Source organism: Microcaecilia unicolor, chromosome 7 (genome assembly GCF_901765095.1).
Source record: "Microcaecilia unicolor chromosome 7, aMicUni1.1, whole genome shotgun sequence".
Taxonomy (NCBI): domain Eukaryota; kingdom Metazoa; phylum Chordata; class Amphibia; order Gymnophiona; family Siphonopidae; genus Microcaecilia; species Microcaecilia unicolor.
In genome coordinates, this window is record NC_044037.1 from 219,370,878 (window position 1) to 219,397,201 (window position 26,324).

At 43.7% G+C, this 26,324-nt stretch overlaps 1 protein-coding gene across 1 annotated transcript in view; it reads left to right on the forward strand.

The window, feature by feature from the left end:
- PDE11A (phosphodiesterase 11A) overlaps positions 1-26,324 on the forward strand; it is a 544,360-nt gene that overhangs the window by 406,042 nt on the left and 111,994 nt on the right. The window contains exons 13-15 of the mRNA XM_030210333.1: positions 236-345; positions 9,218-9,308; positions 21,852-21,952. Of these exons, the coding sequence (XP_030066193.1) occupies positions 236-345; positions 9,218-9,308; positions 21,852-21,952 (302 nt within the window). The remainder of the gene's footprint in view (positions 1-235; positions 346-9,217; positions 9,309-21,851; positions 21,953-26,324) is intronic.

Genomic DNA, 26,324 nt, shown 5'->3' on the forward strand with positions numbered 1-26,324 from the left:
GTTTGGGAATGGGGTATGGAACAGAGAAATGTAACATGACAGAAAGACTAAACTTGTTCCACATTCGACCTGACATAATATGGAATTTGTAATATGGCAATGAATCACTTTTTCTTCCTCAATTTAAACAATAATGATAGTGTGAAAACAGGGCTGATTGTTCCCCAGATGTGTTACTATAAGCGGCCCATGCTGCCTCTTAGAATTACTTATGATATTTTTTTTCTCTCATCAGACAGCAGGGTTTCAGGAAATTCTGAGTGATATAGAAATTTTGGCTCTGATTGTTGGATGCCTGTGCCACGACCTCGACCACAGGGGAACCAACAACGCTTTCCAGGCCAAGTAAGTGTCTTCTGTTTTATTTTGAAGTTGGATTAAAAGTGAAGTATTAATTCTTGTCTTCTTAGTCCAAGACTGGGTTCTTATATATAAGTCACTAAAGGACCCTTATATTAAGCAATGATCAATTTTGTATTTGCTGTATGGTTAACACCAAAATTATTGTGTGGTAAGTGCAAAGGCTGTATAATAAATGCAGGGTGCATGCCCTGCATTTGCTGCACAAGACAGAGAGTGCAGGGACACTGTGTTACATGACAGGGCTGATAACACAGGCCCTCTGAGTTATTTGCCTAGTCATGAAACACAGTCCTAACTGTGACACTGACAGTTGGCTCTAGCACCAACACCGCATCCTCTGATTCCCCCAGCTTCCATATCCCCCCATACAAATCCCATACTCACCAAATCCCCCCTTCAAACCCCGCATTCTCTGATCCCTTGACCTCTGAACTCCCACTCACAAACCCTGGATGCTCCAATCCAACCTCCCAGTCAATGGACTAATCCCAAATCTTGGCCCCAATCCCCACCAAATCAATAGCTCTGCCCACCCCAGGAAAAGGCCTCCCCCCCCCCATACCATGAGACTGCCACTAGTAATCATCAACACCATATTGGGATTTGGCGTCAACTTGGGCAGCAGTGGAGGATTGCTGCCACCTGGCCCCACTGCACAACCAATTCTGACCCCCGAGAGATAGGGTTTTCCATCAGCAGATGGACCTTTTCTTGGGGGAGCGGCAGCGCTGTTGATTCAGTGGAGGTCGGGCCCAGATTTGGAAGTTAGTCCATTGACTGGGGGAGTAAGGGTTGGATCAGAGGGTGTAGGGTTTGTCCAGGAAGGGGATTGAAGGTGAGAGTGCCGCCACATTTCCTGTACAGTGGGTGGTGCACCGGACTGCTAGTAAGTTCAGCTGTATTATTGGCAGTCAGGACAGCTAATGAACAGTAACAACCAGTGTCCTAGTTGGTCACACTTCCACCTATCCTGGTCATGCCTAAACCCGTCCACTCCTGTGTTAGACAGTTAATATTGCATTTTAAATGCATAGGCTCCCATTTTAGTGCAGTTGACAGTAGCACAAGCCTGCATTATTGTCTACCGCACTGAAAATGCCACATCAGCTGCTTAACACAGCTTAGTAATTGGGCACCTAAACTTCTTCACAATTCCCTGTTCTTTCCTTGTGGCTGAACTGTCATTTGCCTGGTGCTGTTACGTGGGGTACTCTTGCTAAACTAGGATCTAACATATAATAGTAAAACAACCCCAAACAGCAATTCCTCATTATCAGAAACTGTCTCACCAAGTGGTATTAAAAATAATTTGAGTTAGCTCTACATATTCTCTAATATGAATTTCTGTATTAGGGGCTTGTTTCAGTAAATGGCATTCAAAAATTGGCAACGACAAAAATCACTACTCAACGCCATTCTTTAATGGGTGCTCAAAGATGAGAATAGCACTGAGTGCCAAATTTGGCTGCCCTGACTTACGCCTGCTGAAATCAGGTGCAATTTCTGGCATTTTACATCACCAGGATTCATCTGTTGGGACTCCTCTTTGTCACCTTTGTTTTGCATCTCTTCTGTTTGTGTTCTGCGAAGGTTATTTCTTCTTTGTTTGTTTTGGACCCAATTTGGGTGCACATCCCTGGTTCTACAGGACTGCATGCAGGGCTGGTGCTGGGGTTTCTGTCGCCCTCCTGCAGCCTATTAGTCAGTGCCCCTACCCATCCAGGGGCGGGATCACTATGGCTCCACCCCTACATTACTTACACCCACAGTAGCCACACTCCTTTTACCAGCCATGGCAAATATAAACAGGCATCACTGAAAATATTACATCAGTATAGGAGAAGAAAAATAACTTGTGGGGGGTTTTTTGTTTTCATTATAAATAATTTCAGTAAACTGTTACAGCTCCAGTATACCCAAAATGACACAAACCAAATTAGCAAACAGACCAGGAATTAGGAGAACAGTCTTGCCAAATCTGAAAAACAATATGTTATAAAAATCTCAGAACCTAACAAACAGATCCCTATTCAGATTCTTGGCCTTGCAGTCACACATGCAGAATAGAGATAGCCCCTCTTCAAATTCTTCAAAAATTAATCTGAAACCCTAAGAAGTTAGACTCTGCATGCAGCAGAATATGAGAAAAACAGAAAGAAACACGTTGCTATTCATTGCAAAATAAGACAGCAGATGTAAATTCTCAAAGTGGACATATTCCAAACACTAAAATGAAAATAAAATGATTTTTTCTACCTTTGGTGACTTTGTTTTTCTGATCATGCTAGTCCCATTATCTGATTCTGCTGCTCTCTATCTGTCCTCTTAACTCTGTTTCCAGGGCTTCCTTTCCATTTATTTCCTTACTTTTCTCCTTTCTTCTTCATTTCTTGCCTACATCCATAAGTAAAACTGGGTCCTCCCCAGACTTCACTGGAGGAGATATAGAGTGGGTCCAGCTTCTGCCTGTTTTCCCTACTTTTCCTTTTCCCTCATCTCATCTCCTTTGTCTCTCTTCCCTCCCCTCCATCCATATGCATCTCCTTCCTCTCTCTTCCCTCTCCTCCATCCTTGTCCAGCATTTTTCCTCTCGCCCCTCCATTCATGTTCATCTCACTTCCTCTGTCTTCCTCCCCACCATCCATGTCCAGCATTTCTCCTGTCTCCCCTCCCCTCCATCCATGTGCATCTCCTTCCTCTGTCTTCCCTTCCCTCTATCCATGTCCAGAGTTTCTTCTGTCTCCCCTCCATCCATGTGCATCTCCTCCTGTCTTCCCTCCCCTCCATGACCAGCATTTCTCCTGTCACCCCTCCCCTCCATCCATGTGCATCTACTTCCTCTGTCTTCTTTTCTGTCCATCCATGTACAGCATTTTTTCTCTCTCTCTCTCTTCCCCTCCATACATGTGTATCTCCTTCTTCTGTCTTTCCTTCCTTCCATCTCTGTCCAACATTTCTCCTCTCTTCTCTGTCCTCCATTCCATCCATGTCCAGCATTTCTCCTTTCTCCCCTCCCCTCCATGTGCATCTCCTTCCTGTCTTCCCTCCATCCATGTCCAGAATTTCTCCTGCCCTCCCCTCCATCCATGTCCAGCAACTCTCCTCTCTCCCCTGCCCTCACCTCCATCCATACATATTCAACAACACTCCTGTCCCCTACCCTCCCCTCCATAAATATATCCATCTATATCCAGCAACTCTCCTCTCTCACCTGCCCTTTCCTCCATCCATCCATATCCAGCAATTCTCTCTCCCCTGCCCCCACCATCCATCCATACCTAGCAATTCTCCTCTCTCCCCTGCCCTCCCCTCCATGTCCAGCGATTTCTCCTCTCTCCCCTGCCCTCCCCTCCCATCCATGTCCAGCGATTCTCCTTTGCCCCCCTATCCTCCTCTCCCATCCATGTCCAGTGACTCTCCCCAGCCACCATCTGCCCCCCTTTTCAGCCTCCACATTCCGGTTCCAGCCCCACCTGCCCACCCTCTTCTCCCTCAATATCCCTCTTTTCGTTCCTGCCGCCCTGTGGGGTTTAATTCTTTTATTTTACCTCAGTCGTGAAAGGAGCAGGCAGGCTCATCATCTCTAGCCTTCCCTTCCCTCTCAGTGTCATGCCCTCGCGGAAAGAGGAAATTATATCAGAAGAAGGCGGGACACTGAAAGGGAAGGGAAGGCTAAAGACGACGAGCCTGCTTGCTGCTTTCACTGACACGGCCACTGCGACTGAGGTAGAATAAAAGATTTAAACTCCCCATGGCAGCAGGAACGAAAGGAGGGCTGTTGGGGAGCTGCCTGTAGGTGAGCGCCCGGGTGGCTTGTAGCGCCATCCAGTGGTCAGCACCCCCTGCCATGCTTACCGGGTTATGCCGGCCCTGACTGTGTGCAAATTTTAGGAATGCCTCTGACCCGCCCGTGCACCTCCAATGGCCACACCCCTTTTTGGGTTGTGTGCTATAGGATTTGGGTGCACATTCTTATAGACTGGCACATTGCAAATTGGTACTGATTATTGTCAATTAACACCCAAGTATTTGCTCTAATTGGTGCACATCTTGGATTGGTACCCAACAATCGGCAGGAGCAGAGGGAGAGTAAGATCCACCTCAGTTGTAATGTTTCGTGCAGAGAATTACCATTGGCACCGCGTCCTCCTACATAAAAGCTCCTCATTTCTGCAGCTTCCTGGGAGAGAGGGCGAAGGAGATCCACCACAGTTGGAATGTTCCGTGCTGAGAATTACTCCATTTTGGGTCCTTTGTCATTTTAATACGTAAAATTTTAAACATTTCGATCACACACTTCATGGTTTGGACATTGAGTCTGTTCTCCTCTTTTGTGTGTGGACCAATTCTGTGGAAATTTAGTCTTCCTTTTTTTTTTGTTTGTGACCTATTTTTAAGTGCCAAGAATGCATCTATTTAGAGTCTATTCTATGTGGAAAAATATAGATTAGTAATATAATAGGTCAAAAATGTGCCTATATAATTGGTGTGATCATTGATCCCGCGGGAGGTGGTGGAAACGAAAACGGTAACGGAATTCAAACATGCTTGGGATAAACACAAAGGAATCCTGCTCAGAAGGAATGGATCCTAAGGAGCTTAGACGAGATTGGGTGGCAAAGCTGGTGGCGGGAGACGGAGATGGTGCTGGGCAGACTTATACGGTCTGTGCCAGAGCCGGTGGTGGGAGGCGGGACTGGTGGTTTGGAGGCGGGGATAGTGCTGGGCAGACTTATACAGTCTGTGCCAGAACCGGTGGTGGGAGGCGGGGCTGGTGGTTGGGAGGCGGAGATAGTGCTGGGCAGACTTATAAGGTCTGTGCCCGGAAAAGGACAGGTACAAATCAAGGTAAGGTATACACAAAAAGTAGCACATGTGAGTTTATCTTGTTGGGCAGACTGGATGGACCGTGCAGGTCTTTTTCTGCCATCATCTACTATGTTACTATGTTACTAACATATGTACATTATCTCCCTATTACCATAAAAGTCACCAAAAATTGTGTGCTAAAATTTGGGCACGTGCACAATTTGCATGCACCATTTAATTGAATAATGAGCTAATTAATGCCAATAATTGACATTTTAACAAGCAATTTATTGGCATTACTTAGATTTAATTGGAACTTATATGTGTAAATTGGAACTTATGCACCTAAAAAAGGTGTGCGGAAATTGGAGGGTCATGGGTGGAACAGGGACATTCCTAGCATTTACCGCCATTTTTATAGAATATGGGTACTTACATTTGCACCAGCGTTTCAGTTGGTGCATGCCTAAAGTTAGTGCAACTCCCGGGTGTAAGCACTATTCTATAAACCGCACTTAACTTTCAGCGTACCTTATAGAATAGCATTTTTCAGTGATGATTTTTTTAGGCACCATATATAGAATCCAACCATGTGAACGTCCACCAACAAAGTATGCGCCGTCAAAGAAAAAAAGCATATATTTGGAGGCATTTTCATGCCATGGAAAATCAACACTTTGCAAAGTGTCTGCATTGTCAAAAGCATGTGAGCCAGGGGAAAATAATTGACCATCTTTTAAATACATAGGAAAGCAATGGAGGTCTGTATTGCTTACGGAATAGCATATAGTTGGAAATGGTAATTTAAATGCATACATGTCTACAAACGTACATACATGGCTTGAATACCAGCATTTAGGCACTTTCTTGCTGCCTAAATCTAGGTGGCTCCTTTAGAATTACCCCCTGAGGCCCAAAAGTACAACACACAGTTATGCACTTTAATTATAGAATTCAATAATTGTAAATAACTAGGCCCAGCTTGAGCTGGTATGAACTAGAAACGTTACATCTGGTCAGTTTCGTCTACAGGCAAAGCATTAGCACAACCACTGGGTGGCCCATGTTATGAGCTTGCCTGCAGTTTTCTCCTCACAGTAATTGTATGGTAAACAGCATTTGTGATTTAAATATAACCAAGTGAACACAGTAAATTATTTCAGGGTTTTGCTGTGTTTCCTTAAGCATAAGTGAAAAAATAGCGACATCACTTGTGAGATATAAATTGCGTTTCCCTCACAAAGGCTTTCATAATATACTTACTGCTTTGACATTTCTGGAGTTTTATGATCTTCGACAAAAGAATTCCATTTGCTTGTAATTTATAATGTTTTTGAAATGCTAAGAGGCCTTGCACTTGCGTGAAAATTGCTTAATTTATGACAGAACTTTCCAGGAGGACTCCAGAGGAATGGTCATGGGTATGGAAAGGTCTGTTTTGCACTGTCACAGCTCAGTGCAAATTTGTGACAGTACTTATCTGCACGTATAATTTTCGCTTGCAATTGTTACTTACATTAAGGCTGTTTTCAGTGAATACGGGCCAGTAGGAAGATGTGTCGGATGTGAGATAAAGAAAATCTGTACTATACAGCTCTTTTCTACTGCGTGAGCTAGATATTATGATCTATTTTCTATATATTGGAGGACAAGTGTTTGCTCTTTTCCAACAGTGAAGCTGTACGTTTAAACCAATTAATATTGTCAAGAAGCTTCTAGTGCAGAAATATTCAAAGGAGGTGGGGGTCTAATTTTATAATACGGCACCAGTGTAAAAAGTCCAATAATGTACCTATTTTATCAAAGCCAAGTAGATACCAAAAACATCACCACCACACTACATATGATTTGTGTCAGACCGTCAAATGCACAATAATGCTGAGTAAAGATCTGTCATTCATGCCTTGTCCTGACTTCCTTGTGGGCCTACTTTTTTTTAAAGTAAAACTATGCATTCCAATATGAAACGTAACACTGCATAGTGACATAGTAAAGGTATCCAGATAAAGACCTGTATGGTCCACCTGACCCAGTCATCCCAACAAGGTGGCCAGAATAGTATCTGGCACTCTGCACAGGTCCCACTTCTTTATGATTAAATGCTGGTGTACTTTATCTCTCCTTACCAATTCTTACCAAGTCTACCTGCAACCGTTCCTACTTCCCAAATACCGGAGTTGCCATTGAAGCCCTCTCCAGCCTTGATCTTGATCTCTCTTTGCCATTTACGGGATCCATACTGTAGAAGTCTGCCTGGCATTGGTCTAACTTGTACATGCAGGACGTCAGACTCACAGAAACAGAACGAAGCCTTGGAAGATGGCTTCGTTCTGTTTCTGTGAGTCTGACGTCCTGCACGTACAACATGCAGGGCGTCAGACTAGAACGAAGCCTTGTGCAGGATTGGAATCGGCTGGCGGGGGTTGGGGTCCCCTGCCAGCAAAGGTAGGCGACAGCGGGTTGGAGGCGGGAGGGGGGCTCGAGAGGGTCATCGGCAGGGGGTCCAGGGGCAAATCTACGGGGGCTCAGGCCCCTGTGGCCCCATACTGGCTACGCCACTGCCCAGCGGTAACCAGGCAGTGCGTAGCATTGCCCGATTATTGCCAGATACACACCAGCGCTACAAAATTTAAAATATTTTTGCAGCACCAGAAATGGTGCGTGCTTGGGGAGGGAATTACCGCCAGGCTGCTGTGGTAGCCTGGCGGGTACTTCCCTTTTAGCGAGCTCTAAGCCCATGTTGGGCTTACCGCCACTTCATAAAAGTGCCCCTCAGTAAGGTGGCAAGCTCAGCCTACTGGTTTCAGGCCAGATACTGGACCAAGCATTCTCCCACTGTCTCCTGTCAATTAAATCTCCTTGGTAGGAGCCCACAAATCTGTATGTGCCTAGGGCCCAATATAATGTTAATGTGGTCCCTTTGGTGTTTTCCAGTCTTTTACATCCAGGATACTAGGAATGATGATGCAGATCTTTTTTGTGGGGTGTGCTGGCGTTTTAAAATGATATGAAAACGCCAATGATGTTTTATGTTGTGGAATTATATTGTTTTAGCATACACTAAAACACTTTCGAGTGTGCTAAAATTTAATGCATGCTAAAATGTTAGCATGCACTAAAATTAAACAAGAATGAAATGAAAAATGCAGGAAAATGAAATGACAGAAATATCAAATCAGAAATGAAATGATATAATATAATAAAGAGAAACTGTCTTTATTTGCAAAATCCCTTCTTTTTGGCACTTTCCTAAAAAGCTGCTGTGCTGAACTCTTCTCTAATCATTAGATCACTTTCTCTACAAATGGCCTGCGATGCAATGTTTGAGGACTGCTATTGTTCCTTCATTGGACCATGATATTGAAAAGGGAATCGTAGTGGTAACATTTGTTATTCTAATGAAATATTTCAACTCTGTTCAAAGTAATAAATAGAAATAAAACAAATCAAAAGAAAGGAAAATGAACTGGAACATTTTTTATTGGACTCATTTAATACATTTTTGGATAAGTTTTCAAAGGCAGAACCACCCTTCTGCCATTGAAAACATGTCAAAAATGTCTTCCAATGGTCCAATAAATAAAGGTATCACCTTATTTTCCTTTTTTTTTCTGTTTTATTTCCTTTAAAGAGGACCAACATGGCAACCACAATACTTTTCCAACTCTGTTCAAGTATTTTGTATTTACTTATATTTAATTATTTGGTGTACCACTATTCCCAAAGCCTCACAGTGGCTTACAATAAAAACAACATAAAACTGCAAAGTAAAAGCAAAACCAAATTAACAAATCACAAACATGGGTCAACACACCACAATACAGCACATGTAAGGCAAGACTAAAGTTATAATCCTTACAAGCAGAAACAGAAGAGAAAGAGATCATTTTTTCTCTTAAGAGTTCTCTTAAGAAGTGTTATTATTTGATGAGCTAACATACTACTTCCTTTATGCTTTTTGGAGAACAGTGAGATGAAGAACAGACAGCTTTTTCTGGACTGCTTTGTAGCAGCTTTGCTGATAGCCATTCATTTTCTGTTTCAGGAGCGGTTCAGCTTTGGCTCAGCTTTATGGAACATCTGCTACTTTGGAGCATCACCATTTTAATCACGCTGTCATGATTCTTCAAAGTGAGGTACAAAATAGTCTGGGCTCAATATTCAGTCACAGGTGGGCAGTTGTTCGCTATCTGACCCCGGCATTAAACCTGGATATTCAGTGCTGGGCCATTTCCAATGACCGGCAATGAATATCCAGATTTATTTTGGCCACTAAAAAGTTAAGTCTATGCCAATATTTAGCACTAACCAGTTCACTTTTTAGCACCCTATTTTGATCACTCAACATAGCTGGTTTGGCCCTAGCTGGCTGTGTCATGGTAGCTGCTAACCGGGATATTCAGCGGGAGATAGCCTGTTATTTCCTACTGAATAGCCGCAGTTAGGTGCTTAAACGCCAGTTAACTTGTCAGGAGCCAGCCCGTGGCCATGTCGGGGGGGGGGGGGGGGCACTTATCGCCACCCATTGAGGTGACAGTAAGGGTCCCACAATAACCAGTAATAAACTTCCTGATTACCGCTGGGTAAGCACCGGCGCTATAAAAATAGAAAATATTTTTGTGATGCTGGAAATGGTGCATGCCGGGGTGGGAAGTACCACTGGGCTCCTGTGGTAGCCCAGAGGTAGTTCTAGATTGGCGTGCAGCAAGCCTGTTGCTGCACAACAAACCTTCAGTTAAAAAGGGTCCCTTAGATATCTGTTTCCCCTAGCTGTCACAGAACCTACTACTACTACTACTACTACTACTTATCATTTCCAAAGCGCTACTAGACGTACGCAGCCCTGTACACTTGAACATGAAGAGACAGTCCCTGCTTGACAGAGCTTACAATCTAATTAGGACAGACAAACCGGACAAACTAGAGATCAGGGAATATTAAAGTGAGGATGATAAAATAAGGGTTCTGAACAAGTGAATAAGGGTTAGAAGTTAAAGGCAGCATCAAAAAGGTGGGCTTTTAGCATAGATTTGAAGACGGACAGAGATGGAGCTTGACGTACCGGCTCAGGAAGTCTAATCCAGGCATATGGTGCAGCAAGATAAAAGGAACGGAGTCTGGAGTTAGCAGTGGAGGAAAAGGGTGCAGATAAGAGAGATTTACCCAGTGAACGGAGTTCCCGGGGAGGAATGTAGGGAGAGATGAGAGGTACTGAGGAGCTGCAGAGTGAATGCACTTATAGGTCAATAAGAGGAGTTTGAACTGTATGCGGAAACGGATAGGGAGCCAGTGAAGTAACTTGAGGAGAGGGCTAATATGAGCATAACGACACTGGCAGAATATTAGTCATGCAGCAGAAGTTTGAACAGATTGAAGAGGAGAGAGATGGCTAAGTGGAAGACCTGTGAGAAGCAAGTTGCAATAGTCTAAGTGAGAGGTGATAAGAGTGTGGATGAGGGTTCTGGTAGTGTGCTCAGAAAGGAAAGGGCAAATTTTGCTGATATTATAGAGAAAGAAACGACAGGTTTTAGCAGTCTGCTGAATATGTGCAGAGAAGGAGAGGGAGGAGTCGAAGATGACCCCAAGGTTATGAGCTGATGAGACAGGAAGGATGAGAGTGTTATCCACAGAAATAGAAAATGGGGGAGGAGGAGAGGTTGGTTTAGGGGAAAAGTATCGCTTATGGGAGAGGACAGAGACACTGGGGATTAATGGGGTGTCTTCCTCTAAATCCTCCAGTAGAGTGCTGCACAAAATGAGCACCTTATATAACCTGGATGTCCTCTGGTAGCAACTGTAAATCCCAGTGTTGATCTTGGCATACATAAACTTGCATTCCCCTTAAGAAATGGGGGATGCACATGTACATTTTTGCCCACCCTAGTTCTGCCCCAAAGATATCTAGACCATGCCCTTTTGCAGTAAGAACACATTTGTGATTTGGACATATATAGCCCAGCTTTGTAAAATTAGGATTTAGACATATATGCGATATGCATGTCTAAATGGTGGCTTGCGTCATGGGCATAGTTTGGAGGGGCGAGAAATGCAGGGCTGGCACAACACTGCAGGCAGCTCTCCCTCTGTCCCGCCCTCAGCTCTCAGCTCCCCGACCGACAACCCTCCTCTCCGTTCCTCCCCCCCCCCCCGCCCCCCCGACGCGTTTAACCTTTTATTTTCAGTGGCAGCGATGGCAGTAAAGAAGACAGCACTGCGGGCTTGCCTCCAGTTTCTCCCTTCCCTCACACAGTGTCCTGCCCTCGTGGAAACAGGAAATACATCATCGCAGAAGGCGGGACACTGTGTGAGGGAAGGGAGAAGCTGGAGGCGAGCCAGCAGTGCTGTCTTCTTCACTGCCGTCGTTGCCACTGAAAATAAAAGGTTAAACATGCTGGGTGGGGGGGGGAAGGAACGGAGAGAAGGGCTGTTGGAGGGCAGGGAAAATCGCTGGACATGGATGGGAGGGGAGGGCAGGGGAGAGATCGCTGGACATGAAGAGGAGAGGAGGGGAGGGCAGGGGAGAGAAGAGATCACTGGACACGGAGAGGAGGGGAGGGCAGGGGGAGAGAAGAGATCGCTGGACATGGAGAGGAGAGGAGAGGAGGGGAGGTGACAGGTGAGGCGCTGTGATGATTTCAATGCAGGGGGCCCGGCCCGGTGGCAGACGAAGGGGGGCATGTGAGGACTGCGGTGCAGTGGCCTGGGGGGACGGCAGTGATGATGACCTCGGGGGTGGCCTTGTCCCAGGCCCGGCCCAGTCTCTCGGCGGCCCTGCCCCAAACCATCATGTTGTGCATCCAGTAGGTCAAATTTAGATGACAGCAAGTGTCTTAGGGCCTGCCACAGCTAGCAATAATGGTGGAAGTAAGGTTGCTCACCACAGCACTTGACACAGATGTAAGATCTATGCAAGCTGCTACCTAGTTCCCCGAGGGGGAGGGGACATGCAGGACTGTAGTCTCCCTTTCCACTTCCTTCTCTTAGATCATGACCAGAGGGCATCTGGAAGTAGGGTCATTCCCAAACTGACTCATGAGGCCAGAGATTGCCCTGCCAGGTCCTGGGGCCAGGCTGGGAGATGGCCAAGATAAATGTCTGAGAGACATGTGCAGGAAATGGGATGGTGCATACACATGTCTCGCTGACAAATTCCTGGGCCAGCTCCTCACCAACTGAGGCAGGGCAATATATGACCTCTAGACTCAGCTCAGGAAGGGTCCCACTTCCAGATGCCCTACAGCCATGAGCTCAGCCAGTATCCCTCCAGGGATAAGGGGACAGTTTTGAAGGTGAAATGAACAAAGGAGATTATCCCCTAATGTAGCTACAGTTACCTAGACATGAGAATACAAAGCAGGTCACAAAAACTGCTTTGTGGGTCATATTATGGGGCAGACTGCCCACCTACATCACCATTGCATTCTGTAGCCATCTGTACCCTGGGGGTTCACAATCTGCCCATTATCCTTTATCGATGCTGCCAACAGATATCTGAGGGAAAGCTGGGGTTGATGGGGCTGCATGGTCCATCGCATTAACATTGGTGCAAACCTAGCATTCTGATCTCCCAGTCCAGCTCCATGTTGGAGACTGGAACTAAGTTCTCATCACAGGTGTCCCTTGCCAAAGATCCTAGGTAGACATTTGCACTGCTTGCCCCAGGTAAGGGGCCATATGTACTGATGTCGGCCACAATTCCCCTACTTTAAGCATTTCACTGTCTGTTCATGATAGCATGCAGCAGGCGACCAGCCCAATAACCCCCCCCCCCCCCCCCCCCCCCATTCACCCTGTAGCCCCACAGCTTTTTGGCAGACTGCATAGGGCTCCTCGCACTAGCCATCCAACTGATACCAACCAGCAGGTGTGCATAGGCAGTGGCTAGACTATACTTTACTGTGTGTTCTGCATGCTTCCTTGTCCACAACCAACAAGGCTAAGGGCTTTAGAAGATGCACAAACAGCTGCTTCTTATCTACATATTGACATATTTACAGCAACGGTGGATATTGGAGGAGAGGGAAGGGAAACACACTAGATACAACTATGGGGGATATATACATGAGGGAAAGGAGCTATTATACACATGTCTGTTCTTTTAAAATAGCAGGTGTACTTGGCCATAGCAGAGACTAGAGTTTACTCTGTATTCAGTAGGCCAGAGGAGAGTTGAATAGTATAGGTACCAGCCAGAAGCTGCATACAGGGGAGGAAGAGCAGAAACAGTTACTGGAAGACAGCCCTGTACGTAAGTACATAAGTAATGCCACACTGGGAAAAGACCAAAGGTCCATCGAGCCCAGCATCCTGTCCATAACAGCGGCCAATCCAGGCCAAGGGCACATGGCGAGCTTCCCAAACGTACAAACATTCTATACATGTTATTCCTGGAATTGTGGATTATTCCCAAGTCCATTTAGTAGTGGTTTATGGACTTGTCCTTTAGGAAACCGTCTAACCCCTTTTTAAACTCTGTAGAAGGTGAAGGGCCATGTTAGAGCCTAGTGATCACGAGGGGCAGGACAAGGATACCATTAAAAGAAGCTGGAATTCTGATGCTTGTGGGGGTGAGTTAACTTTTTAAAGAATTACAATACATAAATAAAATGGTCCCCCTCAACCCTGGGAACAGGTGGGCACTTGGGCAAAGTTGTATGGGGTTTACCACGCAAATAGAGATGTGGAGGACTAGCAGTAAACAATAGGAGCCAATGAAAAAGAGACCTGAAACACAACGTTGGTGAGAAGCTACCAGGTGTGGACCCCATGAACCTCAGGCCTGTGGAGAACATGGTGCACACACAGACCTCCCCCCACCCCCCTCCAGCTGGTCAGGCAGGTAGCCACAAATGGGTGTCTCTATGACATTCACAGATGCATATATCCCAACAGTCCCATTGTGTCAGTTTTTAAACAGTAAATAGGTAAATACCATGAAAACCTTTTGTATCACAGTCCATTGCTGTCCCTTGTATTCCTCCTGACCGGTGCTTGTGCTGTATCTTGTCCAGCAGCCAGGTCCTGCAAAAAGCAAGGAGTTTTTTTTTGTTAGAAGAGACATAAGGCAGACCAGGAGGGGCATAATTGAATGGGGACGACCATTTCTAAGGGTGTCCATCTCTAAGGACGTTCCGGCGAAGGGGCTGGGAAACCCGTATTATCGAAACAAGATGGGCGCCCATCTTTCGTTTCAATAATACGGTCCGGGACGCCCAAATCTCAACATTTAGGTCGACCTTAGAGATGGTCGAACCCGGTTTTTGACCATAATGGAAAACAAGGACGCCCATCTCAAAAACAGCCAAATCCAAGGCATTTGGCCATGGGAGGAGCCAGCATTCATAGTGCACTGGTCCTCCTCACATGCCAGGACACCAACCGGGCACCCTAGGGGGCACTGCAGTGGACTTCACAAATCACTCCTAGGTGCATAGCTCCCTTACCTTGTGTGCTGAGCCTCCCCAACCCCCACATAAAACCCACTCCCCACAACTGTACACCACTACCATAGCCTTTAGAGATGAAGGGGGCCCCTATATGTGGGTACAGTGGGTTTCGGGTGGGTTTTGGAGGGCTCCCATTTACCACCACAAGTGTAACAGGTGGGGGGGGGGGGATGGGCCTGGGTCCACCTTCCTGAAGTGCACTGCACCCACTAAAAACTGCTCCAGGGACCTGCATACTGCTGTCATTGAGGCTGGCAAAAAATGTTTTTTAATATTTTTTTTGTGTGGGAGGGGGTTAGTGACCACTGGGGGAGTAAGGGGAACTCATCCCCGATTCTCTCCATTGGTCATCTGGTCAGTTCGGGCACCTTTTCAAGGCTTGGTCGTGAAACAAAAGGGACCAAGTAAAGACGACCAAATGCTTGTGAGGGACGCCCTTCTTTTTTCCATTATCGGCCGAGGACGCCCATCTCTTAACCATGCCCCCATCCCGCCTTCATTATACTGCCGACTGCCTTCATTATACGCCCCCTTGAACTTTGGTCGTCCCCGTGACGGAAAGCAGTTGAGGAAGCAAAAAATCGGCTTTCGATTATGCCAATTTGGGCGACCTCAGGAGAAGGACGCCCATCTCCCGATTTCTGTCGGAAGATGGGCATCATTCCCTTTCGAAAATAAGCCTGCAGGTCTCAGGTCATCTCCCTTCAGAAGGGGAAGGGTGGGATCAGAGGTCTTGGTTATTGAGATCTTCAAATTAATTGCTTTTGGTACCTCCATCTCGTTCATCCTCTCAATTTGTGACAACTAGAAATATAACCTTACTTGGTAAAGCACCAGATTTATGGCATAACCTACCATTAGGGATTAGAAAAATTACAGATTATATGCAATTTCGATGTGCTATAAAAACATGGCTATTACAAAAATATCTTTAAATTGATCTATTAGGATATTTTCTAATTGATGCCTTAGAGGGAGTATTATAAATATGATTTTAAAGACAATTGTTCTCTACTTTTATCTTAATTTGTTCTAGAATTTGATCTTAATTGATTGTTCTGCTTTTATTCTTATTGTAACCTGCTTTGGACTGTTAGGTTGAACAGGATATAAATGCTGGATTATTATTATTATTTACCTGGAGACAGTAGCAAAAGGGGACTCCAGGTGGCTTATGGCTTCCAGGGTTCAGCTGCCTGATACCTCAGAGACAGAATGGAGAGCAAATGAGTTAGTTTCCTAGGTGTGGAAGATTCCAGGCAGATGAGAAGCCACCTCCCCCTTAGGAACAATAAGGCAATGTTAAGGGTCAAAAATGGCCTCTAAATCATAGCATTTAGACGTCATTCTTCCCAAAATATTTTCATATGTGGGTTATAATAATAATAATTTTTTACAGTCCATCTCCAAAATGTCTGGCTGCAGCTGAAACGTCTTCAGTGCCCTATAAAAACATGCATCTCAGGATTTTCAACCCTCCACGTCCAACAGTTGCTATGGCACCCAAAAAGAAGGCCCCAGGCAGGAAGTGCAATTTCAGTGATCATGAGATTGAGTTCCCTTTCAAGGAGATCACAGCACGCCATCAAAATCTGCTCCCAAGGGGCAAATTATACGTTCTTATACCAAGGGAAAAGAATGGCTCACCATATGCAAAAAACTTAATGTGATCTACCATGCACATAGAGATTTAGAGGACATCAAAATAAAATGGAGGCAACTAAAGAGGTTTGTGAGGTGCAAGGCTGGGTCAAACTTGCCAGGTGTGAACACCATGAACCTCACCCCTATGAAGCATATAGTGCACAGGCTTCTTCCCCAGGAGGGCATCCATGGCCTGGGAATCCAGGACACCTCAGCACAGGCTGGGGAGTAAGGTAAGTTTGGGCAAATAAAGCTGTGCTGGCTGTTCTCTCTGTGTCACCCTCTCCTCAAGCAAGGACAATGTGGGGGGTCTCTTTAATTGTACTCCCTTGTGTAGTCCAGGTTCTCAACTAGGTAGGGGATGGGGTAAGAACATAAGAGTAGCCATACTGAGTCAGACCAATGGTCCATCTAGCCAAGTATCCTGTTTTCCAAACACTGGCCAAGCCATCGTGGCAACACTCCATACTACAAATCCCAGGGCAAGCAGTTGGTTCCCCATGTCTATCTCAATAGCAGACTATGGACTTTTCCCCAAAGGAATTTGTCCAAACCTTTTTTAAACCCAGATACACTAACCGCCATTACCACATCCTCTGGCAAAGAGTTTCAGAGCTTAACTATTCGTTGAGTGAAAAAATATTTCCTCCTATTTGTTTTAAAAGTATTTCCATGTAACATCCTTGAGTACATGCTGAAAGGCTGGGTACCTTCTCTCCCCCCGCCCCCCCCCCCCTCACCTAGGCCCATCACCAACCAGTGTATATTCCTTCTTTCTACACCTCTGTGTTCCTCTCACAATGCCGTCCACAACACTTCCCAGTCCTTTCTTCTGAACCCACCTGGCTTTGTGGCTGTCCTGCACCCCAGCCTCAGAGATACACAGTGCACCATACCCCTTGGCTCTTGCAGTGTTGAATGTGGAGGCATATATCTTTGTGTTGTATGGCAATGCCATTCCACATCAACTGTGGTCTAGAAGTGCACGTGGCTGGGTATGTTCGGGAAGGCTGAAGCAGACTGCCAGGTTAGCTAGTGCAACAGACACATTTCCTACACTTTCACTATGCAGTCAAGGACATGGAACCAACAACCAGCACGCAACACGGGCACATCTGTAGAAGGGTGAATCGCTGGCTGCTGAGCACTTACAGGAGGGAGAAGATGAGCACATTGAGGACATCAACCAGAAGCCGCATGCAAGGAACGAAGAACAGGAGCAATTAGTTATCTGTTATCAGCAATAAACATTCATCATCTAACACTGCCCATGTCAAGCCCACGAAATGCCCCTCTCTGGGAACATCTTCTTTTCAATAGCTAGCAGACTTGGGCGTTTTATTTTTTTGTGTTGGTTTGATTATATGCTTTAGACGTTTTTCAGCCTATAAAGCCATTGTTTTGGATGTTTTTGTATTTTGAAAATGAGCCCCTTACTAAAGCAGTGAAAGCAGTACTATAAACACATTTTCAATGGGGATGAATATAAGTGATTCAAGAAGAATAAACAGATTTTTCCTTTCCTGAGGTGTCCTAACTTCTAACAAATCAACAAATTTATAATTAAAGCTTTTTTTTTGTCTGCAAAGCATAACAATAAAGTGTTGATTTACTGAGGATTTATCTAATTGGCACAAGTGAGAAAGTAATATCATACTGTGAATCAGTCCTTCAGGTCACTGAGCATGTTCCCGCATATGGTTTTAGTGTATGTGTGCAAATTAACAGCAGACCAGTTAACTACTTAAAACCAACATGAACATTTGTGTTCTATCTCAGGTAAGCTATGTATTTGTTTTACATGTGATTTATTATTTTTCTCTTATTTTTAACAGGACCAGGGTCATTCTGTAAAGTACGTGCTTACAATTATGCATAGATTACATGCATATTTCATTAGAATAGTAGCAGATACACCTGTATGTGTACACATACATGCATTAATCCATAGCATAGCCACAGGGGGGCCTTGAGGGCTTGTGCTCCCCCTAATTGGGTTCAGGCCCCCCAAGCATCACCGGCAGAAGCTTTCCTGTGGCAATATTCGCTGCCGCACTGCCTGCCCTGCTTCCCCCTCCCTCGCGCACATGCTCGGTTTTAATGAAGTTGAGGGCATAATCAACTCCTGATGAAGCCGTTATATTTGGTGAAACAGGCCTGTTGGGTCTTTATGATGTGTCCATCAAGAGTTTCTGATTAAAATTTGCATTGTTTGTGTGGTCAGTGTCATAGAGTACAAACTATTTATATACATCAAAATTCTATTTAAAAAGTCTTATAAAAAGCTTTTACAAAATTAGGAGGATTTTAAGACCAGTGATGTTTACAGTCTGTTTTTGAAGGTCTCTGAGGTCTTCTCCTCCTACTTCAAATGATTTTTGAGCATTTACTATTGCAGATCTTTTTGTATGTACACGTATGTATAGGTACCCAATTATAGACTGGCCTCCTATCAGGCTTATTTTCAAAAGAGAAGGACGCCCATCTTTCAACACAAATCGGGAGATGGGCATCCTTCTCCCAGGGTCACCCAAATCTGCATAATCTAAAGCCAATTTTGGGCGTCCCCAACTGCTTTCCGTTGCAGGGACAACCAAAGTTCCCAGGGGCATGTCGGAAGCATAGCAAAGGCGGGTCTTGGGCGTGCCTAACACATGGGCGTCCTCGACCCATAATGGAAAAAAAGGGCGTCCCTGATGAGCACTTGGACGAATTTACTTGGCCCTTTTTTTCTTACGACCAAGCCATAAAAAGGTGCTCGAACTGACCAGATGACCACCGGAGGGCCAGCTTCAAATATCATACAAAGCTCCATGACAGCAGTATGCAGGTCCCTGGAGCAGTTTTAGTGAGTGCAGTGCACTTTAGGCAGGCGGACCCAGGCCTGAGGTGATAAATGTGAGCCCTCCAAAACCCACACAAACCCACTGTACCCACATCTAGGTGCCCCCCTTCACCAGTAAGTGCTATGGTAGTGGTGTACAGTTGTGGGGAGTGGGTTTTGAGGGGCTCAGCACATAAGGTAAAGGAACTATGTACCTGGGAGCTTTTTCTGAAGTCCACTGCAGTGCCCCCTAGGGTGCCCGGTTGGTGTCCTGGCATGTGAGGGGGACCAGTGCACTAGGAATGCTGGCTCATCCTATGACCAAAGGGCTTGCATTTGGTCATTTCTGAGATGGGCATCCTTAGTTTCCATTATCGCCGAAAATCAGAAACGACCAAGTCTAAGGACGACCATCTCTAGGGATTACCTAAATGTCAAGATTTGGGCGTCCCCGACTGTATTATCAAAACGAAAGATGGACGCCCATCTTGTTTCGATAATACGGGTTTCCCCACCCCTTCGCCGGGACGTCCTGCGAGGACGTCCTCAGGAAAACTTGGGCGCCTCTTTCGATTATGCCCCTCTATGTGTCTGTAACCAGCTTCTAAGGTTACTGGCTCTGATTTAATTGTAATTTTATTCATATGTTGTACACTGTACTAAGCAGTCTTAGTTACTGAGGGGGCAGTATAGAAAAAAAAATAAAAGAATGAAATAGGAAAAATGTATTTTTATATTCTGAGATTTTCTAAATTAGGGAAGCCAGGTCCATCAAAGTATGATAAACTAAGAATCTTCTTTTAATTTGGAAATGAAGCTGCCCCTTCTCTTTTGAAAATGTTCTCCCTGTGCTAAATGGCATTGGGTTTAAAAATTACATGGCAGTAAGATAGCCCTGTTATGTTCTTTGTGCCAGAATCACCACTCCAAAGTAATGTTTGGATGCTGTGCTATGCTAGAGGGTGGTTGACCATGGTGGTGCAAGAACAAGGGTATTAGGCTCCCTAGGCAAACTTCAGATCTGTGTCCCTCTCCCTTCCGCCCAATTAACCTTTAGGCTCCTTGTCTCCCCCACCCACAACAATCATGATCATCCCAATCCCACCTCTCCCATAATAATCTGGATAAATGGGCTATGTGACAACTGCTCACCAGGCCCATTCTCCCTACTGGTAAAAGTACCTCCTCTTATTTTTTGAACTTGTGTGGTTCCCAGGACCTGTTGTTTTGATACCAGCTGCTTTTAGCACCCACCCTCCATCCCATAAGCTGCTGCTTTAGGCAACTGTCTAGTTCTGTCCAATGGTTAGGCTGATCCTATGCAGCAATTCTTTTGCCATGCAACCCAGTATCCACCACCACTACTATTACTATCTCCCAAATAAATATGCTGATTTATCTGCTTGTTTATTATATTTGCTTAATTGTCTATTGACTGTGTTTGCTTATTCTTGCCATACACCATCTGGAGTGAATTTGTTCTAATAGGTGGTAAATAAATCCTAATAAATAAATAGACAAATTTTATTTATTTACATATTAATTTCACAGAAAAAAAAAGCAATAGGCTACTTTAAGGTGACTTTTGTATTTACTGGTTGACCGTGCTGTATAACTTGTAGAATACCACCAATAATTATAACTAGATCATGAAAATCTTTTCTCAGATTTACATGTGAAGTTTGTTTGGAAAATTGTAGAAGTTAACTTGTTCTTTTTTTTTTTTAAATCTGAAAAAAATGAGAGTTTGCCTCTCTTGATCTGTCCAGACCTCTCATTGATCAGTTATGGCTGTTAGATGTCAATAGAATGCCCTAAGTAGTGAGTTTAGTGAGCTAATTCCAAAATGGAGAGGTTAAGCTTTTGGCAAATCAAGATACACAGGTTGAGAATCACTCTGAGCTGTGGTATGTTTACTAAGGTGCGTTAGCATTTTTAACACACCTTCAAAGTTAAAGCGCGTTAAACGCTAACGCGCCAATACATTCCTATAGGCACATTAGCGTTTGATGTGAGTTAACATTTAACGCACGTTAAAAATGCTAATGCGCCTTTGTAAACACAGGCGTGAGTTAGTTGGCTGTTTTTTCTACAACTGGAATGAACCTAACTCCTCTCCTACCCCAATCCACTGTTCATTTTATTGGGGCTTAAAAAACCCTTATTTTATGTGACATGAGCCTGCCATGAGTGGGAAAGAGTGGGGTACAAATGTAACAAAAATAACTTGAAGATCCTGTTTCACAGGGTGTTTTTAAAAAAATCTTCCACAAACCAAGTAACAGAACCAACAGAACCTAAGATACATAAACTAAATGTATACTATTCTTGGGATGAGTTTCCAGAAGAAGGAAGCATGAAAGGGACACTCTGGATAATAGATTCTGGATTTTGTTAAATGGCATCTTTTGAAAGAATGATTGTTTTAGCAGTTCTCCAGTTACTCTGACATTAGTGAATGGTATCTACAGTGAACTATTGACTCTGCAGGAAGTGCAACTCAGAAGGCAAATTAAAAAAAATAGATGCCTGAAAGCTGCGAATAATGAATACATGAATGTTTAGCACAGCACAGATAAGCCGGGTGGCACAAATCTTGATTAAAATTGTCAGCCCCAGCTGTCAGGATATGAACATAGCAGGGTTCCTCATCTTTGCTATGACCCTAACAAAATGAAACTTTAGCAAATGGAAAACTGCACCTACCTGCTAACAAGCAGATGTGAGCTGCTAACCTTTCACTATTAACATGGTTTTCATTACAGGGTCATAACATCTTTGCTAACTTATCGTCCCGGGAGTACAGTGACCTTATGCAGCATTTGAAGCAGTCAATATTGGCAACAGACATCACCCTTTATTTTGAGTAGGTATTCTCCATTTTTATGTCTTCCAAAGCAAGTTTGTAATAAATCTGCAAGTCAGTAGACTAATGCATCTCCTCATTTGACTGAAAGGTTTTTTTAATGTTTGTTTTCATTAAAACTTAGATTTAAAAATAAAAAATCTGAAATGTCATGCAAATGCCATTTCTAATAGCTATAATTCATGAGTAATCACAGCTGAAATAAAAAAAACTTACTAAATCTGCTTGGGTAATTGTGATGGAGGTATTGATCAACAAAGGTAAGCTGTGGCTTTCATAGCAGAGACTTGTAGCATGCTCCCCTTTTTTCTTTTTATATATTTCTTGTAAAGGTTTTTCAATGTTCATTATTGTTTTACATACATATTTTTAATGTTAATGTGTATCTTTTTAATGTTAATTATGTTTTAATTTGTATGCAGACCCCTGATGCAGGCACTGTGTGCCAAAACACAGCTCGTGTCAGGTCACTGATGTACATTATTTCTACTTCTATTAATTAAAGGACATGTTCCAGTCTTGAAGGCTTTTGCTGCTTTTTGTTTGGGATGGCACAATTTATTTTACCCATGTAAAAATGATTTACATGTGTAAAGTAATGAAGAACAAATGGGAGATGCAGTCAACTTCAAGAGTCAAGTAGTCTTTATTCCAACCAGCATAGCACAATTTGAGCAAAGTGACCCGACAAGGCTATGTTTCGGTAACAATAATGCCTGCGTCAGGGGTAAATAAACTCTAAAATACAGAAAAATACGGAAAAATGTAAATATAAAACAGCAACCAAACACATAATTAAAATAATTGATTAATAAATAATAAAATAGCAATAAATCATACATCAATCATACAACAATAAATACATCTAAATAAATAATTGATTAAAAAATTAAAACATAAAAACATATGAGGCACATAGTAAAAACTGGAGGGTGGACACCTACCAAAACTAAAAACATTTCAACATCTTTAAAAAGTTGGTTATTTCACATTTTTTAAAATCTAAGGCACTGCATGGCAGGTCTTTTCATTGAGTTCATTGCCTCACATATGTCACGTGTTTTTCATTGTTATCTTTTGACTTTAATCCTAGTGCATCTTCTACCTCATCACTTCACTTTTGGTTAGTTGTTTATTGCCAAACCTTGTAGTTAGTTCAATTTGATTTTCAGTGGTTGTTCTCAGCAGTGCATTTTTCACTTTTGTCATGTATACACCCTTTTTTTTTTTGGGGGGGGGGGGGGGTGCTGTAATGAGCACTGTGATTTTGTTTTTTGTTTTCTGGTACTTTTGTATTGTTCCCCTCTAGGTTTCCTTTCTGTTTGTCTAAAGTGTCTTTTGTTATTAATGTCATTTTAATTCAGCACATATTTGTCCTTCTCTTCTCCTCTACTCAGTGCTAAGGCTTGTTGTCCAAGTGTCTATGATCAAAGGGTTTTGGTTTCATATACTAGCAATCCACATGAAGTATGTTCTGACAGGCAGAATAATTGTTGACTTTTCACAAAGCATATTACTGATGCTCACATGTTCTGTTTTTCATTATTGACTCTGGTTTCCATGATGTTCTCTTATTATTTTTTTTTTTTTTTGCAACTTTTTAAAGATGTTCAAATGTTTTTATTTTTGGTATGTGTCAACCCTCCAATTTTTATTATCAGGCTTATTTTTGAAAGTGATCGCCCAGCATCTTCCGACATAAATCGGAAAATGGCCGGCGATCTCTCAAAAGTGGCGAAATCGGTATAATTGAAAGCTGCTTTTTTGACACCATCGCCGCTTTCCCGTTGCCGAGCCGGCAAAAGTTCAAGGGGGTGTGTAGACGGCGTAGCGAAGGCGGGGCATGGGCGGGCATGGGCGTGGCTACCAGATGGCCGGCTTTCGCGGATAATTGAAAAAAAAGCTGCGTTAATGAGTATTTCGCCGGGTTTACTTGGTCCTTTTATTTTCACGACCAAGCCTCAAAAAGGTGCTCCAACTCACCAGATGACCAACGCAGGGAATGGGGGATGACCTCCCCATACTCCCCCAGTGGTCACCAACCCCCTCCCACACTAAAAAAATAAAAATAAAAAACCTTTTTTGCCAGCCTGTATGCCAGCCTTAAATATCATACCCAGCTCCCTGACAGCAGTATGCAGGTCCCTGGAACAGTTTTTGTTGCTTGCAGTGGACTTCAGGCAGGCGGACCCAGGCCCATCCCCCCCCCACCTGTTACACTTGTGGTGGTAAGTGTTGAGCCCTCCAACCCCCCCAAACCCACTGTACCCACATGTAGGTGCCCCCTTTCACCCATAAGGACTATGGTAGTGGTGTAGAGTTGTGGGGAATGGGTTTTGGGAGGGATTTGGGGGGCTCAGCATCCAAGGTAAGGGAGCTATGCACCTGGGAGGTATTTGTATATATATTTTTTTAATTTTTAGAAGTGCCCCCTAGGGTGCCCGGTTGGTGTCCTGGCATGTCAGGGGGACCAGTGCACTACAAATGCTGGCTCCTCCCATGACCAAATGCCTTGGATTTCACCGGGTTTGAGATCGCCGGCATTTTTTCTCATTATTGCTGAAAAACAAAATCGGCGATCTCAAACCCGGCGAACACTGGCATTTGGCTGGGCCAAACCATATTATTGAAAGAAAAGATGGCCGGCCATCTTTTTCGATAATACGGTTATGGCCAGCTGTTTGCGGCGCTGCCAAAATAGATTGCCTGCAATCTATTTCGCTGACGCCGTTCGATTATTCCCCTCTATGTTATGTGTGTGTGTGTATATGTGTGTATATGTGTGTATATATATCATAACATTGCTTATATAAACCTAGTAATGATTGTTATACATACCTAGTTCCATTCAGCAAAAACAGTACTTGAAAAAAGAGTGACAAAATTAAATAAATATTAACTGTATGTGTGAAATGATATTATTATTATTATTATTAGCATTTGTATAGTGCTACCAGACGCACACAGCGCTGAACACCTGATACAAAGAGACAGTCCCTTCTCAAAAGAGCTTACAATCTAAATAATACAGACAGACAAGACAGTTACGGGTGAGGGAAGTAATGGGTAAGAAGGAAGGAAGGGACAAGGGGAGGGCAATTGAGTAGTGACTAGGAGCTAAAAAGTAGCAGTGAAAAGGTGGGTTTTCAGCATAGATTTGAAAACAGGTAGAGATGGAGCTAGATGTATAGGTCCAGGAAGTCTATTCCAGGCATAAGGTGCTGCGAGAGAAAAGGAGCAAAGCCTGGAGTTAGCAGTGGAGGAGAAGGGGGATGACAAGAGAGATTTGTCCAGTGAGCGGAGTTCAGGGGGAGGAATGTAGAGAGAGATGAGAGTGAAGAAGTAATGGGGGGCTGCAGAGTGGATGCATTTAAAGGTCAGTACGAGAAGTTTAAACTGAATGCGGAAGTTGACAGGGAGCCAGTGAAGTGACTTGAGGAGTCAATTGCTCCATAATTTTAATTATGGAGTCAATTGCTCCATAATTTTCTTTCATATTTTTGAATAGAAATTAAATTTCTATAATAATTATATGCTATCGAATATAAATCTTCATGAATAGTAACATGATGTGGATGCTTAAATAAAACAACAAGATAAAGCAGAGATATATATGTATTAGACCGATATTATTAAATATATCTTTCTTTTTATCTATAAAAAAAACCTCTCACTATAGTTTGTTAACCAGTCATACAGCTCAGAGGAACACAGACAAATCAATCTCACTGTTCACCCATAGCGCACAATAATTGTTAGCATGCACTAAAAACGTTAGCATGCCTACTGCACGGCTTAGTAAACAGGGCCCTATGACTTTCTGAAAAAGTCTAACATTAATATAATTTTTGCAGTTTCTGCCTTCAGGTAAGTACTAAATCCTTCTTATAACCCTTAAACAATATTTTAATGAAATCTATGGCACTGGCCATTTGGTTCCACTGTCTTTGCTTGACTTTTGTCATTTTTATCAGTTAGGAATCAGTGATTCCTCAATTGAATTAAGTCTGTTTGGATTGTCTCATGAAACATTTCATGTTTCTTCTTTTTCTGATGCCCCACCCCATGTAAAAGGCTTTGATGCGAGTAGCTGTCTGGATAGCCTCAGTTTCACATGATCCCCGGTTATGCGCTAATTTGTTCTGAACACAGATAAAAGCTGAGTTCCTTCTGTGTGCTGATGAAGTCAGAATTTATGTGCCATGGGTTGCCTGCAAGGTTCTTCTCACCATGCTGAGCACTGCTGATCATGCTGGAAAGCATCAGACATTAGCCTGAACCCCCAGGTCATTGAATTATGGGTTACTACACGAAGGTAATTTCTCTCCTGCCGAGCTATGAAGCTTTGTTTAATCACAATAACTTTCATTGC